The sequence below is a fragment of the Oryzias latipes genome, chromosome 18, assembly GCF_002234675.1.
Source record: "Oryzias latipes chromosome 18, ASM223467v1".
In the NCBI taxonomy this organism is placed as follows: domain Eukaryota; kingdom Metazoa; phylum Chordata; class Actinopteri; order Beloniformes; family Adrianichthyidae; genus Oryzias; species Oryzias latipes.
The window spans coordinates 1,411,568-1,432,556 of record NC_019876.2 but is presented as its reverse complement, the minus strand read 5'-3'; the positions used below and the strand labels follow the sequence as shown (position 1 = coordinate 1,432,556).

The window sequence follows — 20,989 nt, the reverse complement described above, 5'->3', positions numbered from 1 at the left end:
CCCATGATCCACCTATCTGTTTACACAACCTCCTGCCCAACCGAACATAATCAGTGCTAAACTAAAACAGCTAGCAACGTCGTAGCTATTCAGTGGTACGGTTCAGATCCAGATTCCAGCTCAGACCAGGAAAACAAAGACGTTCATGGATCCATTTGTCTGACAGTGGATGATCAGAATGGAGTGAAATTTTTTGGTCTGCTCCTGATTCACAATGATTTAAATAAAGAAATCCTCAGAAATCTTTCTCATTTATGTCCTCCATCATCAGAAAAATGTTTAAAACACCAAAAACAGGATTTTCTTCAGTGGGTCTTTGAGCTCTGCAGCTGTGTCTCACATCCCAGTGCTTTTAATTTGGTAAATTCTGAAATATCTTAACGTTAACTGGCTTCCACAAGAACACTTATTCAGTGTGAAAAAAGGTTTTAATGTGTTTTAGTCAATGAGGTTATTAAATCTGGTTTACTTCCAACACTGATAACATTTGCTTTATGAATTTAGCAAACAGCTGTTAAAATCCCAATAAACAATCTCCAACACAGCAGTCTGCCTGGATCTAAACGACTCCCACAGAGTTCTCCACTGGAGATGAGGAAGATACTGATGAAGAACAGGATGGTGGTGTTATCTTATAGAACAGCTGGACATGAAACTGCCATAGTTTGAGACAGTTTGAACATTTCCCTGCATGTTTATCCTCATTTGACCTTTTAGGACAAATGTTCTCTCTTTTCCTGACGGGGCTTCTTTGAGCAAACATTTCATGTTTGGGACTGAGGTCAGATGAGTCAGAAATGTTCCTGTTTGAGTTGTATTCTCCTTTATGTCAGCTGGATGAAGACGCTTTGGGGAAAAAAGACAAAAAAGACCACCTCACTAACTCCGTATCACGTCTTTGTACTTTCCCACACGTTTGTGAACAAAAAGATGCTTCTAAACCTGCGTTCCTCTTTTATCTACAAGCAACTCAATTCTTTAAAAACAGCAAAGTGATCCAGTAAACATAGCTTTTTCTGCACCTAATCCTCCCTGCCTGTAGTTTCTGGAGCCTAAACATCCCTCCTCAGTCGCTCCCATTCTCAGTGAACGCTGCCTGCTCTGCACTTTGACCCTTTGCTCCCTGACGGACCGGACCGAGCTGACTCAGGCTGAGCAAACTGTCCCAGTGGACAGCGACCCGCTCTGATCAATCTGACTGGGGGTGGGGGGGCAGGGACTCAGACCCAGAGGATAAAAGCTCATCTCGTCCGTTTTTGGCCACAGAGGAGAAGGCAGGGTCAGGAAGGAAGCAGACGATGAAGATGATGAAGACGGCGCTGCTGCTGCTGGCGTTTCTGTGCGTGGCCTGGGCTCAGGATGTGCTGGAGTACGACGACTATGATTCAGTACGTCGTCTTTCTTACTGTTCCTTTTTACGTTGATGCTAAATATTTAGGAAATTATTAGATAAAATATTTAAAATTGGCAGGAAAAACATTTTGGGAGACTAAAAATTAGAATTCTTAAAAAATGCTTTAATGTCTTTTAAACGTTTCGAAAACGATTTTGACTGAATTAAACTTAAAGACAAATCAAAGAATCAATTGTCACATTTTTTGTCAATTTATTTGGAAGAAATGTATTCAGTTTATATTTGTACATGCTGATTTATTTAATATAGATTTTATTTTTGTTTTTCTTGCATTGAAATGGTGATGCTTCAATTTCGTTGTACAATGGACAATGACAATAAAAGCAAATCTAAATCTATTAATGGTCCCTTTAAATAAATGTTTGAACCTATAACTCGTTTGTTTGCTATTTCCCTTTAGAACTCAAACTGCGGTCACATAAGAGTTAAAAAATAAAGATTTGCAGCCAAATCTGCCCTCATGCCTCTTTTTTTCTCCTCCACAGGACAACAAACCTTCAAAACCAAAGAATCAGACGGTAATTTTGAGGAGAGTTGATCAAAAGGCTAATCTATGGACGTCTTCAGTGTCAGCTCATACGTTAATATTTTCTCTGTGTAGGTGGATGGAGCGGCCGTGGACGCCCGCGGTCATCGGCCACTCGACAGAGGCAGGGAAACGTACAGCAGCCGTTATGTTCCTCCCCCCATCACCGGAGGCGGCAGGTGGTTTTTTCTTAACTCCACAGTTCTACGAAAACTTAATCGAAAAGCTTCCCCTGGCATTTAAGGTGGTGCTTTGTTTGAATTTGCTTGAAAACAAATCAATGAGGATGAAGGTTGATTTGTGTTACAGGAAAATGTGCATGAATCAAGTCTCTGGCGGTTTGTCGTGTTTGGGATGAATTGGGACCATAGATGTATAAACTCCAGATTCTAGATACTGATTGTGGTTAGGGATCAGACCATTCCAAAGCAATCGCTCCGGGACGGAGTTGAGGCGGGGAGTCCTAGAATGCAAAGAGAGACAACATTTCATGAATTTAAAGGTGAAGATATGATGGTGATTGGCTAAGAGCAAAGGTGGGCCATTTAGCTGTTGGTTCAAACTGAAGGCCTAATTGATAACGGTATGTAGAGTGACGCAACAACCCAGCGTACCTGCAGGGAGGCAGATCTGCATTTTTGAAATAGCGCCAACGTTTCAGACATCAAAGAGGTTGAGCCGGAGCCGGCGGTCATTTCGATGGAGGTTCTTTATTCGTTTTTTCAGTTTAATCTTTTTTTTGTTTTGTTTTTTACCTTTTAGAACCACCTTTTGGTGCCTTTCTCAAGCAAATCGTTACGATATTTTGTGAAGGTCTCACTCAAATGTAAATATTTTGGAAGTTTTTTGACACTCTTGTCTAGGGTCCATTGGTGGAGTTGTGTTTTTCTGTGTGTCAGATGAGGCTCATATGGCTTAAAACTCTACCTTACATTGTAGGAATACTCTATTTGGCCGAAAAGTAATCAATAATAATATTATTAAGACGTAATCAGTTGTGAAAGTTGGGTTTGGGACGTGTCGTCAATATGTGTCTGAAAGTTTAAAGCTGTATAGACATTTGTTGAGGAAATTTAGGGACACAGGTGTGTTTGAATGAAACCCTTTTCTGCCTCATCAGATCGGTGACCTCAGCTAGTTTGGTTGGAAGTCCAATGTACAGCTTCTAAAACTCCAAGTCTGCACCACTACAGGTAGAAATGACACAACAAAATCTTTTTGGTTTTAAGCAAATGTCTTCTTGTTCAGGTACCGTGGACGGCCTACCCCGGCCCCTGTAGGAGGCCAAAAAAAGCAGGAAAAGGTTCCTCAACCTGATTCTGGAGGATGTACTCATGCCTCTGAAGAGATGGTAGGAAAACATTTAAACCAGTTCCTGAAGCCAGTTTGGTAACACAATCATTCAAGTGTGAGACTTTCTGTTGGAAGTGATTAGGTCTACCAACAAACATTTCATAAGAGCTGCAAAAAGAAAAAGCTCTCTTCTTCTCTACCAGGGTGTTTTATGTCCAACTGGCTGTGAGCTGAAGACCACACTGATAAAGCAAGAAAAAAATGTCAAGTTGGTAAGTTCCATAACAACACAAGGATTTGTGTCAACTTTATTCCAAAACATAAACTTCAGTGCCAAATCTGATTTAAATTATTGCTCCTAGGTCATTAATGAGCTCAAGCCCGAAGTTGATGAATTGTCCCAATCCTCAAACAAGATCTTTGATTATGTCAATGGAATGTCCGACTCTCTGAGAGAACGACAAAGACTCGTAGTCGGTGAGAAAAAATATGGAAATATCTGCTGTTCCAGACAACTCGTCACTAACCAGTCTGTCCATCACTAATGCTTCCAGACAACAACATGGTGGTGGGTCAGTTTACCGATCAAGTGGAGGAGAACCATGCCTACATCAAGGAAGTCGTGGACACAGTTTTCCCATCCAACATCAGGGTGCTTGAGGTGAACAGAAACTAGATTTCATCGTCTGAGCCGGGTTTCAGTCCAGCAGTGGCAGACAAGCGGAAACCAACCAAAAATCTCTGATGTGTCATGACTGCAGGGGGTTCTGAACAGGATCAGACAAAAGATCCAGAAGCTCGAGACAGCCATTCAAGCCCAGAGGGACAAGTGCAGGACTCCGTGTACTACCAAGTGCCCCATACCGGTGGTATCTGGTGAGTACAGACAACAAAACACATTCATGGATTGGAATAACGTGCCAAGGAGCAGACATAAACCTTCTTTGGGATCTTTGGGATCCAGGTAAGGAGTGTGAGGACATCTACCGCCGTGGTGGAACAGAATCCCAAATGTATATGATCCAGCCTGACCCTCTCTACCCACCATACAAGGCCTTCTGTGATCAAACAACCAAGAATGGAGGTGAAACACACCGCCCGCCACAACCAGGTTCAGTTTTCAAGTAAATAGTATATTCAAGTGCCTTCATTTTTCTAGGATGGCTTTTAATCCAGAACAGGCTTGATGGCAGCGTGGATTTCGGTCGACGCTGGGACGAATACCGCCGTGGTTTTGGCAACATTGCTTTCCCGGCAACCAAGCGTCACTGTGAGATTCCTGGTAGGACTTCATTTAGCTTTAAAGTCTTAACAAAACTTCCGTTTGCTGATGTCCAAAGCTGACTGTCATACCGTCTGCTCTCATCATGTGACAGGTGAGTACTGGCTGGGCAACGAGCGCATCAGTCAGATAACCAAGATTGGCCCAACTGAGGTTCTTATTGAAATGGAGGACTGGACAGGAACCAAGGTAAGCCCTTAAAAAGTTGGAATTCATTTTTTAATGATCTCAGATTTATTTTGTCAAATAAAGGAATCGATAGAACTTCCTTTTTTTTAAGTTTCTTTTTCTGGAATGTTTTTAATGCAGTAAAACTCTGAGATGTTGTTTTACAAGAACTAATGTGTTTTTAACAGTTAACTGGGATTCATGTCTACCTTTAGGTCCATGCCAGTTACCGCCGCTTCACTGTCCAGTCAGAGACGTCCAACTACGTACTGGCCGTTGAAGGTTACTCTGGTAATGCCGGCAACTGTTTCCTGGAAGGATCCCTGGAGCTCTTTGGGGAAAATCGAACCATGACTATTCACAATGGCATGATGTTCAGTACCTACGACAGAGACAATGACAACTGGTACGTACCTTTATGACAACTTAGAAAGTTACTGTGCAATTCATGACCCACCTCACTGGTTGAGTACAATCAATGACTTTAATCAAATCAAACTTTATATAAAAAAGGGCTTTCATACTTTGAGACAAGGATTTAAAAGGGAGCCTGTCAGGGACATTTATTTAAAAAAATGAACAAAATGGAATAAAAACACTTCATCAGTTCATCAGTAACCTTTGCAGAGACCTTACAAAGACAATCATTAAAGCTGGGTGTTGTTAAGCAAGGTGAGATAGGGGTTAAGAAAAACTGGTACGAAACGCAAGAATAAAATCATACAATAAAAAATCAGGTAAAACATATGCAGGAATATAAAGTTAATTTTAGCAAACTCAGGGAGAAAAAGTGAATGTTTTGCAAAACAAGTTCTTTTACCTCAATACTCAAACTTTGTCATTGATGTTTTTTAAATATCTACAGGAACCCTGGTAATCCTTCCAAGCAGTGCTCCAGAGAAGATGGTGGTGGATGGTGGTACAACCGCTGTCACTCAGCCAATCCCAACGGGCGATACTATATGGGCGGAGCTTACACAAAGCAGATGGCAAAGCACGGCACAGACGACGGCGTGGTGTGGATGAACTGGAAGGGCAGCTGGTACTCGCTCAAGGCCATCAGCATGAAGATCAGACCCTTCTTTGAATCAAGATAACAGTCCAGTGTTGACACAGACAGGAAACGCTCAAATCTAAAATTACTTCTGAGCAACGAAATAAAGACACAAAAACAATTTTAGAAGTCTTCAAAAACACATGTGAGTTAGGGTTTGAAAAAATTCTTATCGACCAAAGAATCATGTTTGCAGATGACACTAACTTTATAAAATGTTTTATAGAAAAAGTGACCAGCTGTTTGTATGAGTGGACTTGGCGTGTCTTGTTTGTGTGACGACTGTGAATCCGGACAAGTTAACTACGCTGTCTGACGCTACACAATAAACATATTGTGGAACATACTCTCTTATTTATCTTTTCCAAGTGATTATGCACCATAAACTGCACTGCATCAACAGCAAGAAACAAAATAAGAGGAATATTAATAAAGTGCATTTTATTTATATTGAAAGATCTCAAGAAAGAGAATGATTTTTTTCCCCCCCATAAAATCTGTAATGACCTCAAAAGACTGGATTTTATCTCTGTGGGAATCTATTCATAGTTTGCATTCATAGTACAAGATAGAATAATGTATAAAAACATGTTTTAAAAACTACAAAGGACTACAAAAGTTAGTTTTTGTCAATGAAACTGTTACATATTTCTGCAGCAGTTGTTCCTAAATGCATATAATAAAACAAAATAGAATTTAATATTACAGATTATGTCACAGTAGATCTGAAACACGTCAAGAGTCCAGATTGTTTTGTCATGTATGCAGCTTTCATACAAAATTGAGTTTGAGTTCAACCCAAGACCAGATCAGACAGACAACAGATCTACACATTCAGTTCACGGTTTGGTGGGTGTAGACGGGCTACAAAAGGAAGGGAAAGGTAATGGTTACAAAAAAGTAGTATGTTCAACACTGTGTACAATTTTAACACAAGAGCACAATACACTCAATTACACAGTCCATGAGGTACAATATGTGGGTAGGTCGAGAGGTGCACCTAGGTGCATTAATTTGGGGGGTGCACTGACAAGATGGTACCGGACATCATTGGCCGGAAGCAGAAATGATACAATTTACCCTAACCCCCCACCCCAAAAGTGTTCAGAACTGTAAAACAACAAAAACAAAAAAACATTAACATGAGGAAAAAAACATAACTGCTGGGGTCACAGGTAAAAATAAAGTTTATTTCAAGTTACATGGGGGGACGTCTTCCAGTTCTGGCTGTTGGTGTCTGCATGACCGGTCCTCTTGGAGGGGGAGGTTGAACAGCAGGAATGCCGAGGTGAAGAAGGGATGAGCAGCAAGTGTCATCCTCCACTCAACAGCTGCTCTTCATTTTAAGGAGAAGCAGGAATGTTCTGGACGAGCCGACGGGTCAGGGGAGTCAGGTTAGATACAAACAGAGGGGCCTGGAAGCCTCTTAGGTTTTGTTCTCTCAGGACCAGCTGACAAGGTTTCTGCTCTGGTGGTTTCAGACCTGCTCTGATCTTCATTCCACCTCATTGCATCCGTCAGGTTCTTCCAGCTGCTCCTCCAGTGAGAACTGGTTCAGATCGATGTCCTCAAACTGGGTCAGTAGTTCTTTCTGCACCATCGGGATGGACTTGTAGTCCTGAGACGGTTTCCGGCTGCTCTCCAGAGTCTGCAGTTTGATCCGCCTCACAGCTCTGGGGGGAGGAGAAGCCGTGCTCCTCTGATGGAGAGCCTCCAGCATGGAGTCGCTTTGAAGCTCCTGGTAGCTGTGATGATCGACGCTGAACGGAGTTCTGGACTGACAGGAACCACTGCACGTCCGCAGCATCATGTCAACGTCCACCTGTGGGACGCAGAGAAGATGTCAGCGTCACAACATGCAGCGGTGATCCGCCATGACACATGGAGCGGGGTCGCACGTCCACCGTGAAGACCAACCTTTGAACTTCATAACCAAATGAAAATTCACCTAAACTAATGTTCTGGTTTCCACCATTGAGGTTGACCCAATTTCATGGTTCTATTGGGATATCTATGCTACAAAGCAAACCTTCTTCCATAGTTTGTTGTTTTATAGTATGTTTCATCAAAATATGAATAAGTTCTGACCACAGCTTTTGGTATATTTAATTCGACTCTTGAACCAGAAGATCTGACTTCAGTTTTTCTGCCAAAAACCCAAACAAACATGGTTAAAAACTCAATGTGGACTTAAGGATTGCTAACGTCAGGATGCATTTTGTTAGACATTATTTAGGGTTTACTGATTAAGGTTTTAATAGTTTGACATAGTGCAGAGGTAGAGTGGTCGACCTCAGATCAGAAAATTGCTGATCTGGTTTCCATCTATTTTTTACTAAACAGAACTTATCAAAACATGATTTAGGTCATGTGAAATGTATTTAGAATTACAAAATATTTCTTAATGGTTTCATATTTCCTATAAATTGTGGCTCACCTCAGTTCGATACAGTTCCTCCACCTGTTTCTTTACGTTGCTTCTCAACTCCTTTATTTTTAGATCCAGAACCTTTGATTTTTCCCGAACTGCTGTTAGCGTCTTCGCCAAGATGTCGGCACGAGCCGTGAACTTCTGCTCAGACACTGGACACAAAACACTGCATGACTTCAACAAGTCTGGTCACTTTTCAACCCAAAAGGATCCAACGAACCGAATCGGTGGACGAGGGCTCTGCGGTGGGCGTTGTAGACGTCCGTCACCTTCATCATTGACTTCTCTGCGGCTTCCTCTAACGCTTTTGCTTTTTCACACACGGATTGGAGTTTTCTGTCCACGTCCGTCTCCAGTCGAGAAATCAAACCCTGCAGTCTGCAGCCGGACGGACATTTAGAAACCTGTGGAGAGACAAGAGGGCCAGACATTTCACCAACCAACCAAAAACGCCGTGACCTTCATCGTAGAAACGCTTTCTTTCAAACTGTATAAAAAGGTGAAGTAAGCAGCATTTTGCCAGAGGAACTTCCATTTTTGCATAATGATCGATAATATTTTGTTACGTCTGAACTTTTTGGAATCTGTGGTCGTAATTGATTTAGCAAAAAAGCTAGCAAGTATTTTTTCAAAGTTCAATGCAAACATTTTCCACAGATACTATCGTTATTTGAGATTGTAGGATTTCGTACTTTAGTCATTTATCTCACAAATAAATACAAACCAGATTTAGCCGAATTTTAGCAGAAGATAAATAAAAAAAAACAATAAACATAATTTGCAACACCACTTGTGTTATATCCTATAAACATCCCTCCAGGATGTTGTTTTAGCTGCCGCTGCAGCATTTTCCAAGGCTTGTTGTTATGAGGTCAACTTTTTAGGCTCTTTTTTTGTTATTCATCCAGAGTGACCAGTTCTGTTGAATGATTCATGCAAACCTTCAAAAATATTTCTGTTGGTTTATCTCCATAGCAACCATTTCATTTTCTGGTCTCCTTGGTGTGACAAACAGGTCTACATCATTTTTCAGATGAATCGACAAAAGTTAATTTTTAGATTTGCTTGGCAACTGCGTTTTTTTGTTAACCACGCCCACATACTTAATTCATTAATATTGTATGACATGTCGTTTTGTTCAGCTTGAGCTACCGATTCAGTTCAAATTTTTAATGTTGACAATAATCTGGTTAAAAAAAAATTGCGACCAATAAAGAAAACATATTTTGAGCTCGCCACCCAAAGGCTTCTCAAAGTCTACAACTTCTAAGTCTCACCATTTTTTTCACGAGTAGCTTCCCAATGATGCTCGAAGACTTAGGAGGTGATTGAAATCCCTGGAAGATGTTTCAATTTGTAGGTGGGCCTGAAGCTGAAATGTTTTGAAAACTCAAGATGGCGACCTCTTTCCGATGGCAAAGGTCAATGAAACTTTGGTTCTGGTTGTAGATTTCAGCTGACAGCATGTGTGTGGAATTTTGTGAGGATCACTCAAAAAAAAGTTTTCTTTTCCAATGTTGTTGGAAAATCTTTTGTCTTTCCAAAAAATATATATCCATATTTTTAATTCCAAATAGAGAATATTTTCTTGTTTTCTACAGAATAAACGAACACAAATGAAGTCATTTGTTGTAGTTAATAAACATAATGACTCACAAGCACAAATAAAGGGACATCCCAGTGTTCTGGGTCTCTGCTTACCCACTCGTCATCCGAACACAGGACGGCCTTCGCTGAACACTGAGGTGACCCGTGACCGGGGGGGTTCCAGAGGATGTGGGGGCGGTCCTGCCTCTGCTGTTTGAGCCTCAAACACACTGCAGGAAAGCAGAAGCAGGTCAGGCGACCTTCAACTAAGCCCCAGTTCAAACCACAGCGAGGGTCGGAGGTCACCAACGGGAACCGGTCCACCCCTCAGAGATCCACTTTCAGATGTTTCTCTTTATTGATTTATTGAACGTCCCATCAGGTGGATTTTGGAAGCAGCTTTTGGTTTGTTTTTGAAGAATTTTGTTTAATTTATTAGATTTATTTAAGTCTTTCCTATAAGGAGTAAAGAGAACTTATGAAGAACCTTCACAATTCTATATTGGTTTTAAGAACTAAACTGAAGAAACAAAAATGTACAAACAGGAAAGTACCATGATACTAATGGACGAGATAAGAAATAAGACCAAAATTTAACCTGCAGATAAACTCCGTTATTATGTAAAGTGGCTGTAAAGTCACTTGTCCACCTAGGCTTATTTTAAATGTATTTATGTTACAATATATTGACATTATTCACCTTTACATGAATCTTTTACCTAGTTGAATAACACAGGTAACTAAAATTTAGAGATAAATGTAAAAATATTCCATTAACTACAAGAACTGAACATTTCTTGAGGCTTTATTTCTTGTGAAATTCATGGTGTGTGGAAAAAAACAGCCAGAGCAACTAGAATGATTTCTCAAACCTTTATTGATGGAACAAAGGTGATTTATTGATCCACAGAGTTCAGTAATCCAGAAAACATCAGGTCAGGAACTTTGGATGGATAGAGCTAACAACAGTGTCCTTGTCAACCTAGTCAACAGTGGGAGGACGGTTCCTAGTACGCTTTGGTGAATAAAAAACACCTCGACTCGTTTGTTTACCAAAATACAAAAAGAAACTTAAGGTTTTCTGCTTTTAAGACTCTGCGCTGTTCTTTAGTTAAAAAGCGGCGGATCGGATGAGCATGCGAACGGTTTTCAGGCTGTAGTTGACGGGTTTGAACGATGACCACACCACTCCGTTCTCGGTCTTATACGGCGTGTTTGTCGCTGGGTCATATTCGCCTTTATAGTACACCCCATTTAAATTAGCCGCCTGGCAGCTGTTGTACCACCACCCGCCCCCATACGCCTCGGCACAGTTCTCCCCCCAGTTGTCGTTGTCTTTGTCAAATGCACTGAACTTCATGCCGTCGTGAGTCACTTCAGAGGCTTTCTCTGACGTTGGTGCGGCCAGAGAGTCTCCAGCGTCTCCTGTGTAGCCAGAGACATGCAATGGAAAGCCCTCCTGTTCTGAGCCTACCCTCATCGTGTACTCGGCACTAGCTTTTCCCCCCTCCCAGTCCTCCAGCTCCACTTTTAGGATGGTCTCACCCTGACTTGTCAGCAGGTGGAGGTTCTCGTTGCCCAGCCAGAACTCGCCCTTGCCCTGAGCATCGACTGAGCCAAACCCGCCGCGATAGTCGGCCCAGGAGCGGTTGAAGCTAAGAGCTCCGCTCTCCCTCTGCTGAACTAACAACCAGCCCCCCATCACCCCCTCCTGCTGGCAGTAAACCTCCACCACCTGTGTGGAGTCAGCGCCGCCGGGTTTGATTTTAAACAGGCCATTTGTTTCCCCTTTCAGGTGCTTCTGGTTGGCTTCAACACAATCTGTAAACAAGGAGGGGCACACAGCAAACCGCCAGTTAGCGTGGAGCAGCTTTCCCCATTTTAAGACCCATTTACAATCAGGCTACAGGCATGTTTTAAGACCAGGTTCTAGGGCCCTACTGGTGCTCACAAACTGAACCATCGTAACAATAAGAAGACATTGGAACGTAAGTAAAGGCTTGATTAGGTCAGCTAGATGGTTAAGTTGTGTTGTTGTAAAGAACGCTGACGCAGTGTGAACTCAAAGAAACACTTGTGTTCTTTTATTTAATTTGTTTAGCGAGGAGCACAACAGATGACACAGTAGCAACTTCAGCTGTTAGCAAACAAAGGTAGGCACAGTTAGCGTGTAGCTACAACCCTGATAAAAAAGCTAAAAAAGTAAAAGAAGCAACCAAAGGTTTAAATGCTTTCAAGTCATCATTTTCTTTATTTCCACCTTTTGTTTTGCTCTCAATTATGCTAAAGGCTACAAAAAAGTTGGGACGATGGCATTAACGTCTGGTGTTTATGCTAATGCTAGCTAACAGGCTGAAATTTGCTATCTAGCTGACTCCTTCTTTCTTGGCTTTGCAGATTTTACTCCAAGTCAGTAGTTTTGGTACCTTTTCCTACATAATCGGCCTGCCGGTTGACGACCGTGCTCCCTAGACTCCGGGCATGGAAATCCGGAAGATCATCCTCTGCGTTGTCGGTCATGAAGGCTCCGAGGTCGCTCCCAAGGTCGCCCTCAAACGGATTTCCTAAAAGCCCTCCTTTGGCTCCACTGCTGAAACCACTTTTGGTTGACATGGAGGACGATGTGTGGCTCAAACTGGGGAACAAGGAAGTCAGCCCACCCTTGGTGAGATCAGCTCCCCCTTGGCACTCTGGTCCCCCTTCAGTTACCGTCTCGTACCTTTCTACTGGCCCAGCCTTTGTCTGAACCACAACCTTTTTCATATGGGTGGTGCAACTGACACTTTTGGTGGTCACACTGCCTGTACTCGCCTGACTGAAACCGCCAAACCCTCCTAACCCTCCACCGAAAAAGTCTGTGTCGCCACGTCCTCCAAGCTCAGTGATGGACTTTGATGGATTGGAGGAACCAGAGCTGGAGGAGGATGATGAGGATGATGATGATGATGTTGACGGGAAAGGAGTACCTGGCTCTTTGGAGACGGTTGCGGGAGACGAGCTGGAGCCTTCCTCCTCCAGGACAAGCTTAAGCGTTTTAATCTGAAAGGAATGAAAGCGGTAAAAACTTCAGAATAGGAGTCAACATTAAACTTCAACTTTAAAAGACTTCGGAAAGTCACAAAGTAAAAACAGTTGGACCCCATCCTCAATTTTTATTTTCCTGAGAATCTCCACAGAACTGCTCAGAAATGTACCAGTACATGCTTGTGATAAAAGACGGGCCAACAGTTTTCCATTAGTTCCAATTTGGGAAAGATCCCGAAAAGATTTTTTTTAATTACTTTTCTTATCAAACTCAACTCATCTGCGACAAGAAAAGACACACAATCTTTGCGTAAACTACAGTAACTCTTTGACCATTCACGCGAATAACGTAATTTCAATTGTTGAACATTTTCTAGTATTGATACTTTATATGGTAATTTGTTAAGGCAAGGTGATGGAGATCTTAAATTTAGCGGTTCCCAACGCGCAGGCCACGGGCCGGTTGGTGGGACAGTTGGTAAACACATCATGATCTTCATTTTTTCCCAATTTTTGTTCCAAATTGATTCTAAAGGAAGTTTTATTTTGAAAATCGACCAGATTCCCTCTCCACCACACCCGACTCATTCTTGGCACATGTCAAGTCCCTCAGTCATGTGTTGAAAATCCATCTGCTACTACAAAATAAAAAAACCTCACTCTACCAAATGTAAACTGTAACTCTATTGATTTATCCAATAAATGTAAGTCCAACAGATTCTGACTCAAAGAAAATACGCTTTCCGTCGATATTTAATTCTTTGGAATTACGCGGTGCGTGATTGAAGAGCTAGAAGCTAGGGTAATTCAAGATATTCAACTCTCAAAGTTTAAACTTTCATACATAAAAAAAGTCCAGGATTATAAAAGGAAAAAAGAATGAACTCTGGAGAGGAGACATGTCACAGATGAGACTGATTGACAAGGTCAGCAGCCAACCAGGACGAAGAACACAATACCCTGTAAAAAAGACGCAAAGTTGCACCAAAGAAATTGCGAAACAGAACGACAGCGAAAGGTGAACCACGGTAACATCTGACCAGAGTGTTGTAGACTAAGAGCTCTCTGTACATGTAAACATTCTGAACAGATCTTTAGGCAGAGAAAACACTTTGCACCGATATGCAACACTTTAAGCTACTAGCATGCTATCGTAAAGTGTTGCATGTTGACGTAAAGCTGCTTTCCTCAGCGTCAGAATTCCTCGGTTTACGTTAATTGCGTAAATGGTTGAAGTCCCAGTGGTTCAAAGAACATCAACAATCAGGGTTAGGGTTAGGGTTAGGGTTAGACCTTCAGTTCTGGTGTTGGGGGTTAAGATAGGGTGTGACGATTCATTTTGGGATTATATCATAATGTGTGGTCGCAGATACGATTCATATCGGTTCATTGTGAACAACCCACTGACCTAAAATTGATCCTAGACATCTTTAGCCAAAAATTCATCCTGTGACTATTTGTTGTTGCGTTGAAGAAAAATGGCACATAGGTGTTTTTGGGTGGTCAATAGTGGCTTACGTCACTGAACAGGTCCTGTTTCTGTTGACCCTGCACGGCCTTGGATTTGTAGATGCTGTCCACCTGCAGGTCCTTAAGCGGCCGGCTCTTCATCACGTAGAGCGTCCCGGCTGCTTCGATGTTCTGTGGCGTCTGCGAGTCCAGCTGGGCTACCTGATGGACAGAGAGACAGAGAGACCTTCAAAAGCAGGTCTTCTCACTGATGTGGTGGAACTGCGGCGGTCCCCACCTGCTTTTCCAGGGTGACGTAGCTCTGCTGGTCCACCTGGTACTCATGGTAGGTTGCACAGGATCCCTTACAGGAGCGAAGCTTCATGTCGATGTCGACCTGCCAGAGAGCAACAGCAACAGACGTCACCACCAACAGATGAACCGGTTTAGGTTCAGGTAGATGTTGCGCTCTCTCCATACCTCCAGCCTTTGCATTTCCGTGACCTGTTCCCTGATTCGCCCCTTCAAGGCGGCCATGACTTTCATCTGTCTGTCAATCCTGATTTTGATCTCTGTGATTCTCTGACGCAGACTCTGGGCCAGTTCGAAGTACTTGTTGTCGTGACCTGTTTGGAGACGATAGCACAACCGATGGGACTTCCTGTCCACCAAATCCAGGAGGAGAAGAGACGGTTTTCTGACTCTGACCTGCATCGACGGTGAGTTTCTCCCGCAGGTAGTCGTGGGTCTGCTTGGACACCTGGTCGGCAGAGCGATACTTTCCCTTGTGCTGATTCAGCTGGTCACGGATGTACTCGATCCTTTTCAGCAGGTCATGGTCATATTTATCCATCAGACCTTGAATCCTGCAGCCGGAAGGACATTTGTGGCCCTACGGTGGACAAAAGGGGTCAAATTAACACACTACAAGAAAATGACAGAAAAATGAATTTAAATCAACTTTTGTAGGGTTTAAGTAACCCCCCCCCCCCCCCCCAAAAAAAAAAATATAAACAAAATAAAAAATGTGACATTTAAATCTCTGCAAATGATGCATTAAAATATACAATTTAAAGCTGCAGGACAAAGACTGTCTGCTTATTTTTTTCTCTACGAATGAAAGATAAAAAAAAACAGGAAATGACATTATTAGAGGAAGCGCGTTCATTGGTTGTCTCTGATGGTTTAGTGTGGAAAGGAGCAGAATGACCTTGAAGACTTGACCACGAATCCTAAAGGACGATGAACTGAGCGTTTAGCAAAACCTAAAGCAAACATGAATCCCTTACAGAAGTCAGGAGGTTTTACCTTTTATACCCCAAAAACATTTTAATGAGTTTAAGTCCAACATAAGTATAGAGATGCTAAAGATTATTGTCATCCGTGTTCCTCCAAAATATAACATGGTTACAGTGTTTAAAGAAAGGTAAATGTTGGGGCTTTTGTTTGACATTTGGACACCCATATTCATACTTTTATTGGGTGCAATTATCAGTTATCAATGGCCCTTGACCATTAATCATCTGTATCTTTGAAGGAAGCATGTCAGGCGATCGCTAAACGAAGACATTTTCGTCAGTAAATTGTTTGTTTTAGCAGAATTTCCTTGTGCATCCAAAGTTTTCACAGCTGTTTTTCTGTTTTTATTGAAGTGGTTCCCTTCTTTGCTTTGTGTTTTCGGTTGAAGGGGGGGTCAAACCTGGTGACATGTGTTATGACGAGGCTGTGTGTCGATTCTTGAGAAAACGTTTATCCGTTACGGCTAAGTTCATCGAACGCTCCGTACTGCAAAGACCGTTTCGAAGGGAATCGTGAAAAGGAAAAGAGTCTCTGAGGAGGTTTTTAGGAAAACCACAACATTCCTCCCCCGGACCATTACTTCAGCTACTCTGACCGTGTGTTGAATGAATAGGCGGTAAAACGAGGAAGAGTACCCAGTCATCGTCGAGACAGAACGGCCACTCCTTCTGCGTGGCACATTTCTCGTCTCTGGTTCCATGTTCCACCGGTCGAGCTCCTCTGGGGTCGATGACGGTGTCCTGAAACAACAGAGACTGGGCTGTGAGGACCAGAGGCTGGTCACTGCGTCAGAAAGAGACCAAAGCTCACGGAAATATAGTTCAAACTAAAGGTTCTCTGGGATCCTCAAAAAAGAAGCAACACTTAAAACCTCCAGAGAGGCGTGTCTCACCTGTGTGAAAGCCACACAAAGCAGGCAGGTGAGAACCACGAGCTGCTTCATCCTTCTCTCTTCTGTGTCTGACTGCATCTGCGCAGCTGCAGTCACATCTTTTGAAGGCCTCCACCAAAGCTGTGACTCACCAGAGAGCCGCCGGCCGTCAGGTCGCATCAGAGTTGAGCAACGGCTCCTGCTGATCGATACGTCGCTGTTTGTTGTCCTGCTGTGGCAAAGTACACAATCTGTGAACCCAAACACGCACAGCTTACCAGCAGCCCATCCTCCACGTCCTCCAAAGGCAAACTTTCCCTGATGGTAAACAGGACCGACTCATCCTGTGACTGATCCTGTACGATGAATGAGACTTGCAGAGTCAAGCTTTGGTCACATGAGCGTTTGAGCCAGTAAAAGCCATGTTTCAAGTCTTTTAAAGAGACCTCAGGTCACCTCGGTTCCCCTGAAAAGCTTTGTCACAAAAGCTTTGTCACAAATACTCAGTTAATAAGTTTAAAAACATTTTTTTTCCCCCTTTTTATGTTTGACACAGATTATTTGTCCTCCTAGAGAGGAGCCGCTGCATGTTAAGGGCAGAGCAGTTCCCTTGAGTCTCATATACACTTCAAAGGACGTCATTGTCACGGCGCAGTAAGGCTAATGAAAGTGGGTGTCGTACACCACACTCTAGTCGTTAATGACATCACGCGAATGCCGAGTGTGATGAATAGGTGGTCATCGGACGCCCGTAAGATGTCCACACTAACTACACTCTGATTGTCTAAGGATGCGTGGACACCAGGCATGTGATGCACATTGAAGAACGCTCTGAACACAGGTTCTAGAACGAGCTGGACTGGCGCTGCCCAATACTAGCACATGTCTGCCACCTACAGTTGGAGTGGTGTGACATGTCAAAGCTTTATTCCAATATATGAAAGACATTGAATGATCCTAATTTGTAGATTTTGACTTTGTGAAATCAGTGACGTCATATCTGTTGTTTAAAACAACCAAAATAGTGAGCACGGTGTCTGAATGGTTTTTAACATCCAGGCCACTAGTTAGTTCTGGACTACATCGTTAGAGTTTGTCGTCTTGTATAAACTATTTCTCTGCAGAAACACTGCAGACCTTCATGGCTTTGCAGAAGAAACACGCAAACTCTGGTTTATCCCTTGTGGTATCCTAGGCACTTTAACATTGGGAGTTGGGTCATCTAGACCCACTAGACAGTGCTCTGAACCTTTTTTCTTCAATGATTTGTGATCTTCACTGGTGTCCATGGATTACATTAAATCTTTCCACCTTTATCCACCTTTGTCATGGTAGGGAGAACACGTTAAAAGTCATCTTGACCCCATAGGATAGCACAAGGGTTACAAATGAATCTAAAGTCATTTTTTTTCTCTGTTTGTCTTTTGTTGTGGTTTAAATGATTGTGTCATTCTTGTGTTGGCGTTTCTCACCATTGTTGACAGTTGACATGTTGTGTGATAAAATGCCTCTAAACTGTGACATTTGCCCTGCGTGTGCCTGATCCCACCACCAGGTGGAGGCAGACGATGGCTTTCCACCCCCGAGGTGGGCAGTTCTACACTCGGGGGTCCAGTCCCTGACCTCAGTGCAGGCTGTGAGCACTGCCTACAGTCTTTGGACCGAACACACCTGATCCAGGTCCTCTGGATCGAGGTGGAGACGCAGGACGGGGGGGCTCTAAGGGGCGGAGTTAAATGATGTTGATTTCCTGAACATCGTCTGGAGCACAAAGAATTGCTCCGCCCTCTCCAGCCGCTGACATCCACTCATCCTCCGGCTGCGCAGGACAAAAACTCCGACTGTCATTACGCAGACGGGCCAACACCCCCCTCCCCCCGTCCTTTGATGATTCTCCTTTGAAGTGGGACATTTTTGAAGTGCCTTTTGAAGTGCCTTTTGCTGATATTGTGAGCCTGAATGAAGCAACTCAGTCATTTTCCATTTAAAGACCCCGTTACTGACCCTAATTCATGCAGGACGCAGCGTGACTGGAACTGACAGAACTTTGAAGATGCCACCGTCTTCCTGCAGAATTTGCTTTGGTCAGCTGCATGTGGAACTGGGGGGGGGGGGGTCTTTCAGAATGATCTCATTACGGTGCTGCTCTGAGACGTGACACACCTGACGTTTGGCACAAAAACTGTGATCTGATCAGCAGAAAATCACTGCAGATCACAGACGACCAAAGTACGTGTGTGCGGGCCCCCGGGAAGCTGTCACCATGGCAACCAGAGAAAGTTTAGGTCAATGGAGACTTTTCCTTCACTCACTAAACAAACCCAGTCACATGACCACATGAGAGGAAGAGATGACTGTACAGTAAAGTAAGATTCAATTAAATTTAATGTTTACAGCCCAACATTACCACACAGTCGGGCTTCACACCGATAATCAGTACAAAACCTAAAATCAGTTGTAAAATACTACAGCTGGCTACTAAACTAAACAGAATAAAGTAAACTAAACTAAATGAAACTAAACTAAACTAAACTAAACTGGCATCTCTGCCTTTAGATCCTCCTTCTCTGTAAGGAAAAACAGAGGCATGGAGACTAAATGATAACTAAAGGATCAAGAATAGAGGAGAGTAGAAGTAGATGAGAACAGAGGACAGAACCCCAGTGCACCATAGTTTCCCCAGCTTCAAACTATTGGCCTACTAACAACTTTATTGTTATTGTGATTAAATGTAATTCACCCCGACACCTGACAATCTCTGGTCTGACCTGAACAACACCTGAAGCTCACAGTCCATATTGTTTCTCCACACATTCATGGATTATGTCCTGATTTCAGTGATGGTTTTATTTCTTAGAAACAATAATTCTTTTGATTTGAATGGTTCAGCGTTTTTTTCCTGATGGTTTCTATCAGCCGTATTATTTCTCTGACCTTCTCGTCGGGTCTGTTGGGCGTCCACATCGTTTCGCCTTCTTTTGCCGATGCGGCACAAATATATATTTTCCATCCAAACAAAAGCGTATCCGTCTCTGCCGCCGCCAGAGCAGGCAGACGACATTCAGGCCTGATGTTCCCGCGAGCTTTCACACAAAAGAAGTCTTCTACAGCGGCGGAACCAGTCTAAATGCTAATGGAGTCGGTTTTCAGCGGCTTGTATCAGGTTCTCTTTACTTAACGTACAGAGCACTGAACCTGGATTTCACTTTCATTTCCCCAAAATGGAAAGTTACAACAATGTCGGACAAGCAGAGCCGCTCAGCTTCTGAGATCGTTGGTGAAAAAGTGGCAGGACGCGGGTCCACGGACTCAAACCTCCGGATCCTCTTTATCCACAGCATCTGCACTTCAGTCAAAGAATGTTACCTTTAATAAATCATCTGCATGGCAGGCAGAATACCAAACTGCTGAATCCCATTTAGGCCGATGGAGCCGACCTCCAGAGGCTCAATTAGAGAAGAGGTGCTTCTTCTGCGGCTGACGTTTGTCCGCCCCCCTTTGAAGAAAACTCGCTCATTTAAAAGACCAAATGACCACAGGCCTCCCCCACAATACACCACAACGACACCCACATGGCGGCCGCCACCCACCTCTGAACTTCACGTGGATCATTTAAACTCCCTGCAAAGCAAAAGGCTAAAGCTGAGGAACTTCTGAAGACAAAAGTTCTTCTTCAGAAGAAGAAAACTAAGATTACGTTACCGTGGCAACGTCTCTAAACCAAACACAGAGCCGGTAAATGGTTAGGACTTCAACTCTGTGTTTCAGTGGAGCAATCTCTTATTCCAAAATCAATATTTAATTAACCTGGAGTTGATCTGATCAGTCATTTCATGAGGAACCAGAAGCTCGTAGTCATAGCAACCAGCAAAAATAAATGTTCAAAGGTGGGGATTTTTTCTGTGTTCACCTCCTGATATCCGTCTCTTCAAATGTTGGTCTGATCATCGTCCGACCTTTTCAGCTGCACAAACTTCAACTTCTTCACAGGAAGTTGTGTCTTTCAGATTCACTAAAGGGAAAACAGACGAAACCTTTTAGTACCTGAATTCTTTTTATTTTTTTTAAGTACCTGAATTCTTGATTCCAGATCTTCTAAGCATCTCTTTACTTTTCTTCCATTTCCTTGTGTGTCTGTTGACAAACAACTGAGTTCAGGACTTGAAGGTTTGAGTTTTTTTTCAGCAAAGAAAGTTTTTTTGTTGTTGTTCAAAGTTGTAAAAAACACTTGTGTGTGTGAAATTTGTTCCCGGCATGTTACCCCTCCCCTGGGGGGGCGGTGAGCTGCAGACACGGGAACCATTTGGTGGTTTAACCCCCCGATCCAACCCCTTTGTGCTGAGTGTCAAGCCGGGAGGGGAGGCATTAATAGGAGAGCTTTTGGGATGACTAGCCTGTGGATTTGAACCCACGACTTACCGGTCTCTGTGCAGATGCTCCCCACTAGGCAAGCAGTATTGACAATCAAGTTATTTTGACACGGCACAGAAAGTTGTTCATATTCTGCTTTCAAAAAAAATGATGACATCACAAAATGATGACATCACAAAATGAATGGGGCCAAAATTCCTTACTCATTTAAAAACCCAAT

General features: G+C 43.0%; 3 protein-coding genes across 3 annotated transcripts; 1 reads left to right on the top strand and 2 right to left on the bottom strand.

Moving 5' to 3' along the window:
• Positions 1-1,253: 1,253 nt before the first annotated feature.
• On the top strand, positions 1,254-6,083 carry fgb (fibrinogen beta chain). The gene is made up of 13 exons (XM_004079551.4): positions 1,254-1,388; positions 1,900-1,932; positions 2,016-2,119; positions 3,189-3,291; positions 3,437-3,505; positions 3,596-3,710; positions 3,788-3,894; positions 3,995-4,109; positions 4,198-4,317; positions 4,393-4,515; positions 4,610-4,704; positions 4,899-5,089; positions 5,549-6,083. Exons 1-13 carry the CDS (start codon positions 1,299-1,301, stop codon positions 5,778-5,780), a joined length of 1,497 nt encoding a protein of 498 aa, XP_004079599.1. The 5' UTR covers positions 1,254-1,298; the 3' UTR covers positions 5,781-6,083.
• Positions 6,084-6,163: 80 nt separating this feature from the next.
• LOC101172532 (fibrinogen alpha chain) lies at positions 6,164-10,074 on the bottom strand. The gene is made up of 4 exons (XM_004079550.4): positions 9,870-10,074; positions 8,389-8,572; positions 8,175-8,320; positions 6,164-7,559 (listed from the first exon to the last, which is right to left on the bottom strand). The coding sequence occupies exons 2-4, from the start codon at positions 8,444-8,446 to the stop codon at positions 7,233-7,235; spliced, it is 531 nt and encodes a 176-aa protein (XP_004079598.1). The 5' UTR covers positions 8,447-8,572; positions 9,870-10,074; the 3' UTR covers positions 6,164-7,232.
• A 539-nt stretch (positions 10,075-10,613) lies between these two features.
• Positions 10,614-16,712, bottom strand: fga (fibrinogen alpha chain). Its single transcript, XM_011487182.2, has 9 exons — positions 16,677-16,712; positions 16,420-16,597; positions 16,163-16,267; positions 14,937-15,120; positions 14,709-14,854; positions 14,527-14,625; positions 14,298-14,450; positions 12,182-12,794; positions 10,614-11,576 (listed from the first exon to the last, which is right to left on the bottom strand). Exons 1-9 carry the CDS (start codon positions 16,685-16,687, stop codon positions 10,867-10,869), a joined length of 2,199 nt encoding a protein of 732 aa, XP_011485484.2. The 5' UTR covers positions 16,688-16,712; the 3' UTR covers positions 10,614-10,866.
• Between the last annotated feature and the right edge of the window lie 4,277 nt (positions 16,713-20,989).

Excerpts from the sequence above, each read along its gene's own strand:
- fgb (XM_004079551.4), top strand. The coding sequence starts at position 1,299 with ATGAAGATGATGAAGACGGCGCTGCTGCTGCTGGCGTTTCTGTGCGTG. Across the intron at positions 1,389-1,899 it reads AGTACGACGACTATGATTCA|GACAACAAACCTTCAAAACC; the intron begins GTACGTCGTCTT and ends TCTCCTCCACAG. Across the intron at positions 5,090-5,548 it reads GACAGAGACAATGACAACTG|GAACCCTGGTAATCCTTCCA; the intron begins GTACGTACCTTT and ends AAATATCTACAG.
- LOC101172532 (XM_004079550.4), bottom strand. The coding sequence starts at position 8,446 with ATGATGAAGGTGACGGACGTCTACAACGCCCACCGCAGAGCCCTCGTC. Across the intron at positions 8,321-8,388 it reads AGCCCTCGTCCACCGATTCG|TGTCTGAGCAGAAGTTCACG; the intron begins GTTCGTTGGATC and ends TTTTGTGTCCAG. Across the intron at positions 7,560-8,174 it reads AGGAACTGTATCGAACTGAG|GTGGACGTTGACATGATGCT; the intron begins GTGAGCCACAAT and ends TGCGTCCCACAG.
- fga (XM_011487182.2), bottom strand. Across the intron at positions 15,121-16,162 it reads TCTGTCTCGACGATGACTGG|GGCCACAAATGTCCTTCCGG; the intron begins GTACTCTTCCTC and ends TGTCCACCGTAG. Across the intron at positions 14,451-14,526 it reads ACGTCACCCTGGAAAAGCAG|GTAGCCCAGCTGGACTCGCA; the intron begins GTGGGGACCGCC and ends TCTGTCCATCAG.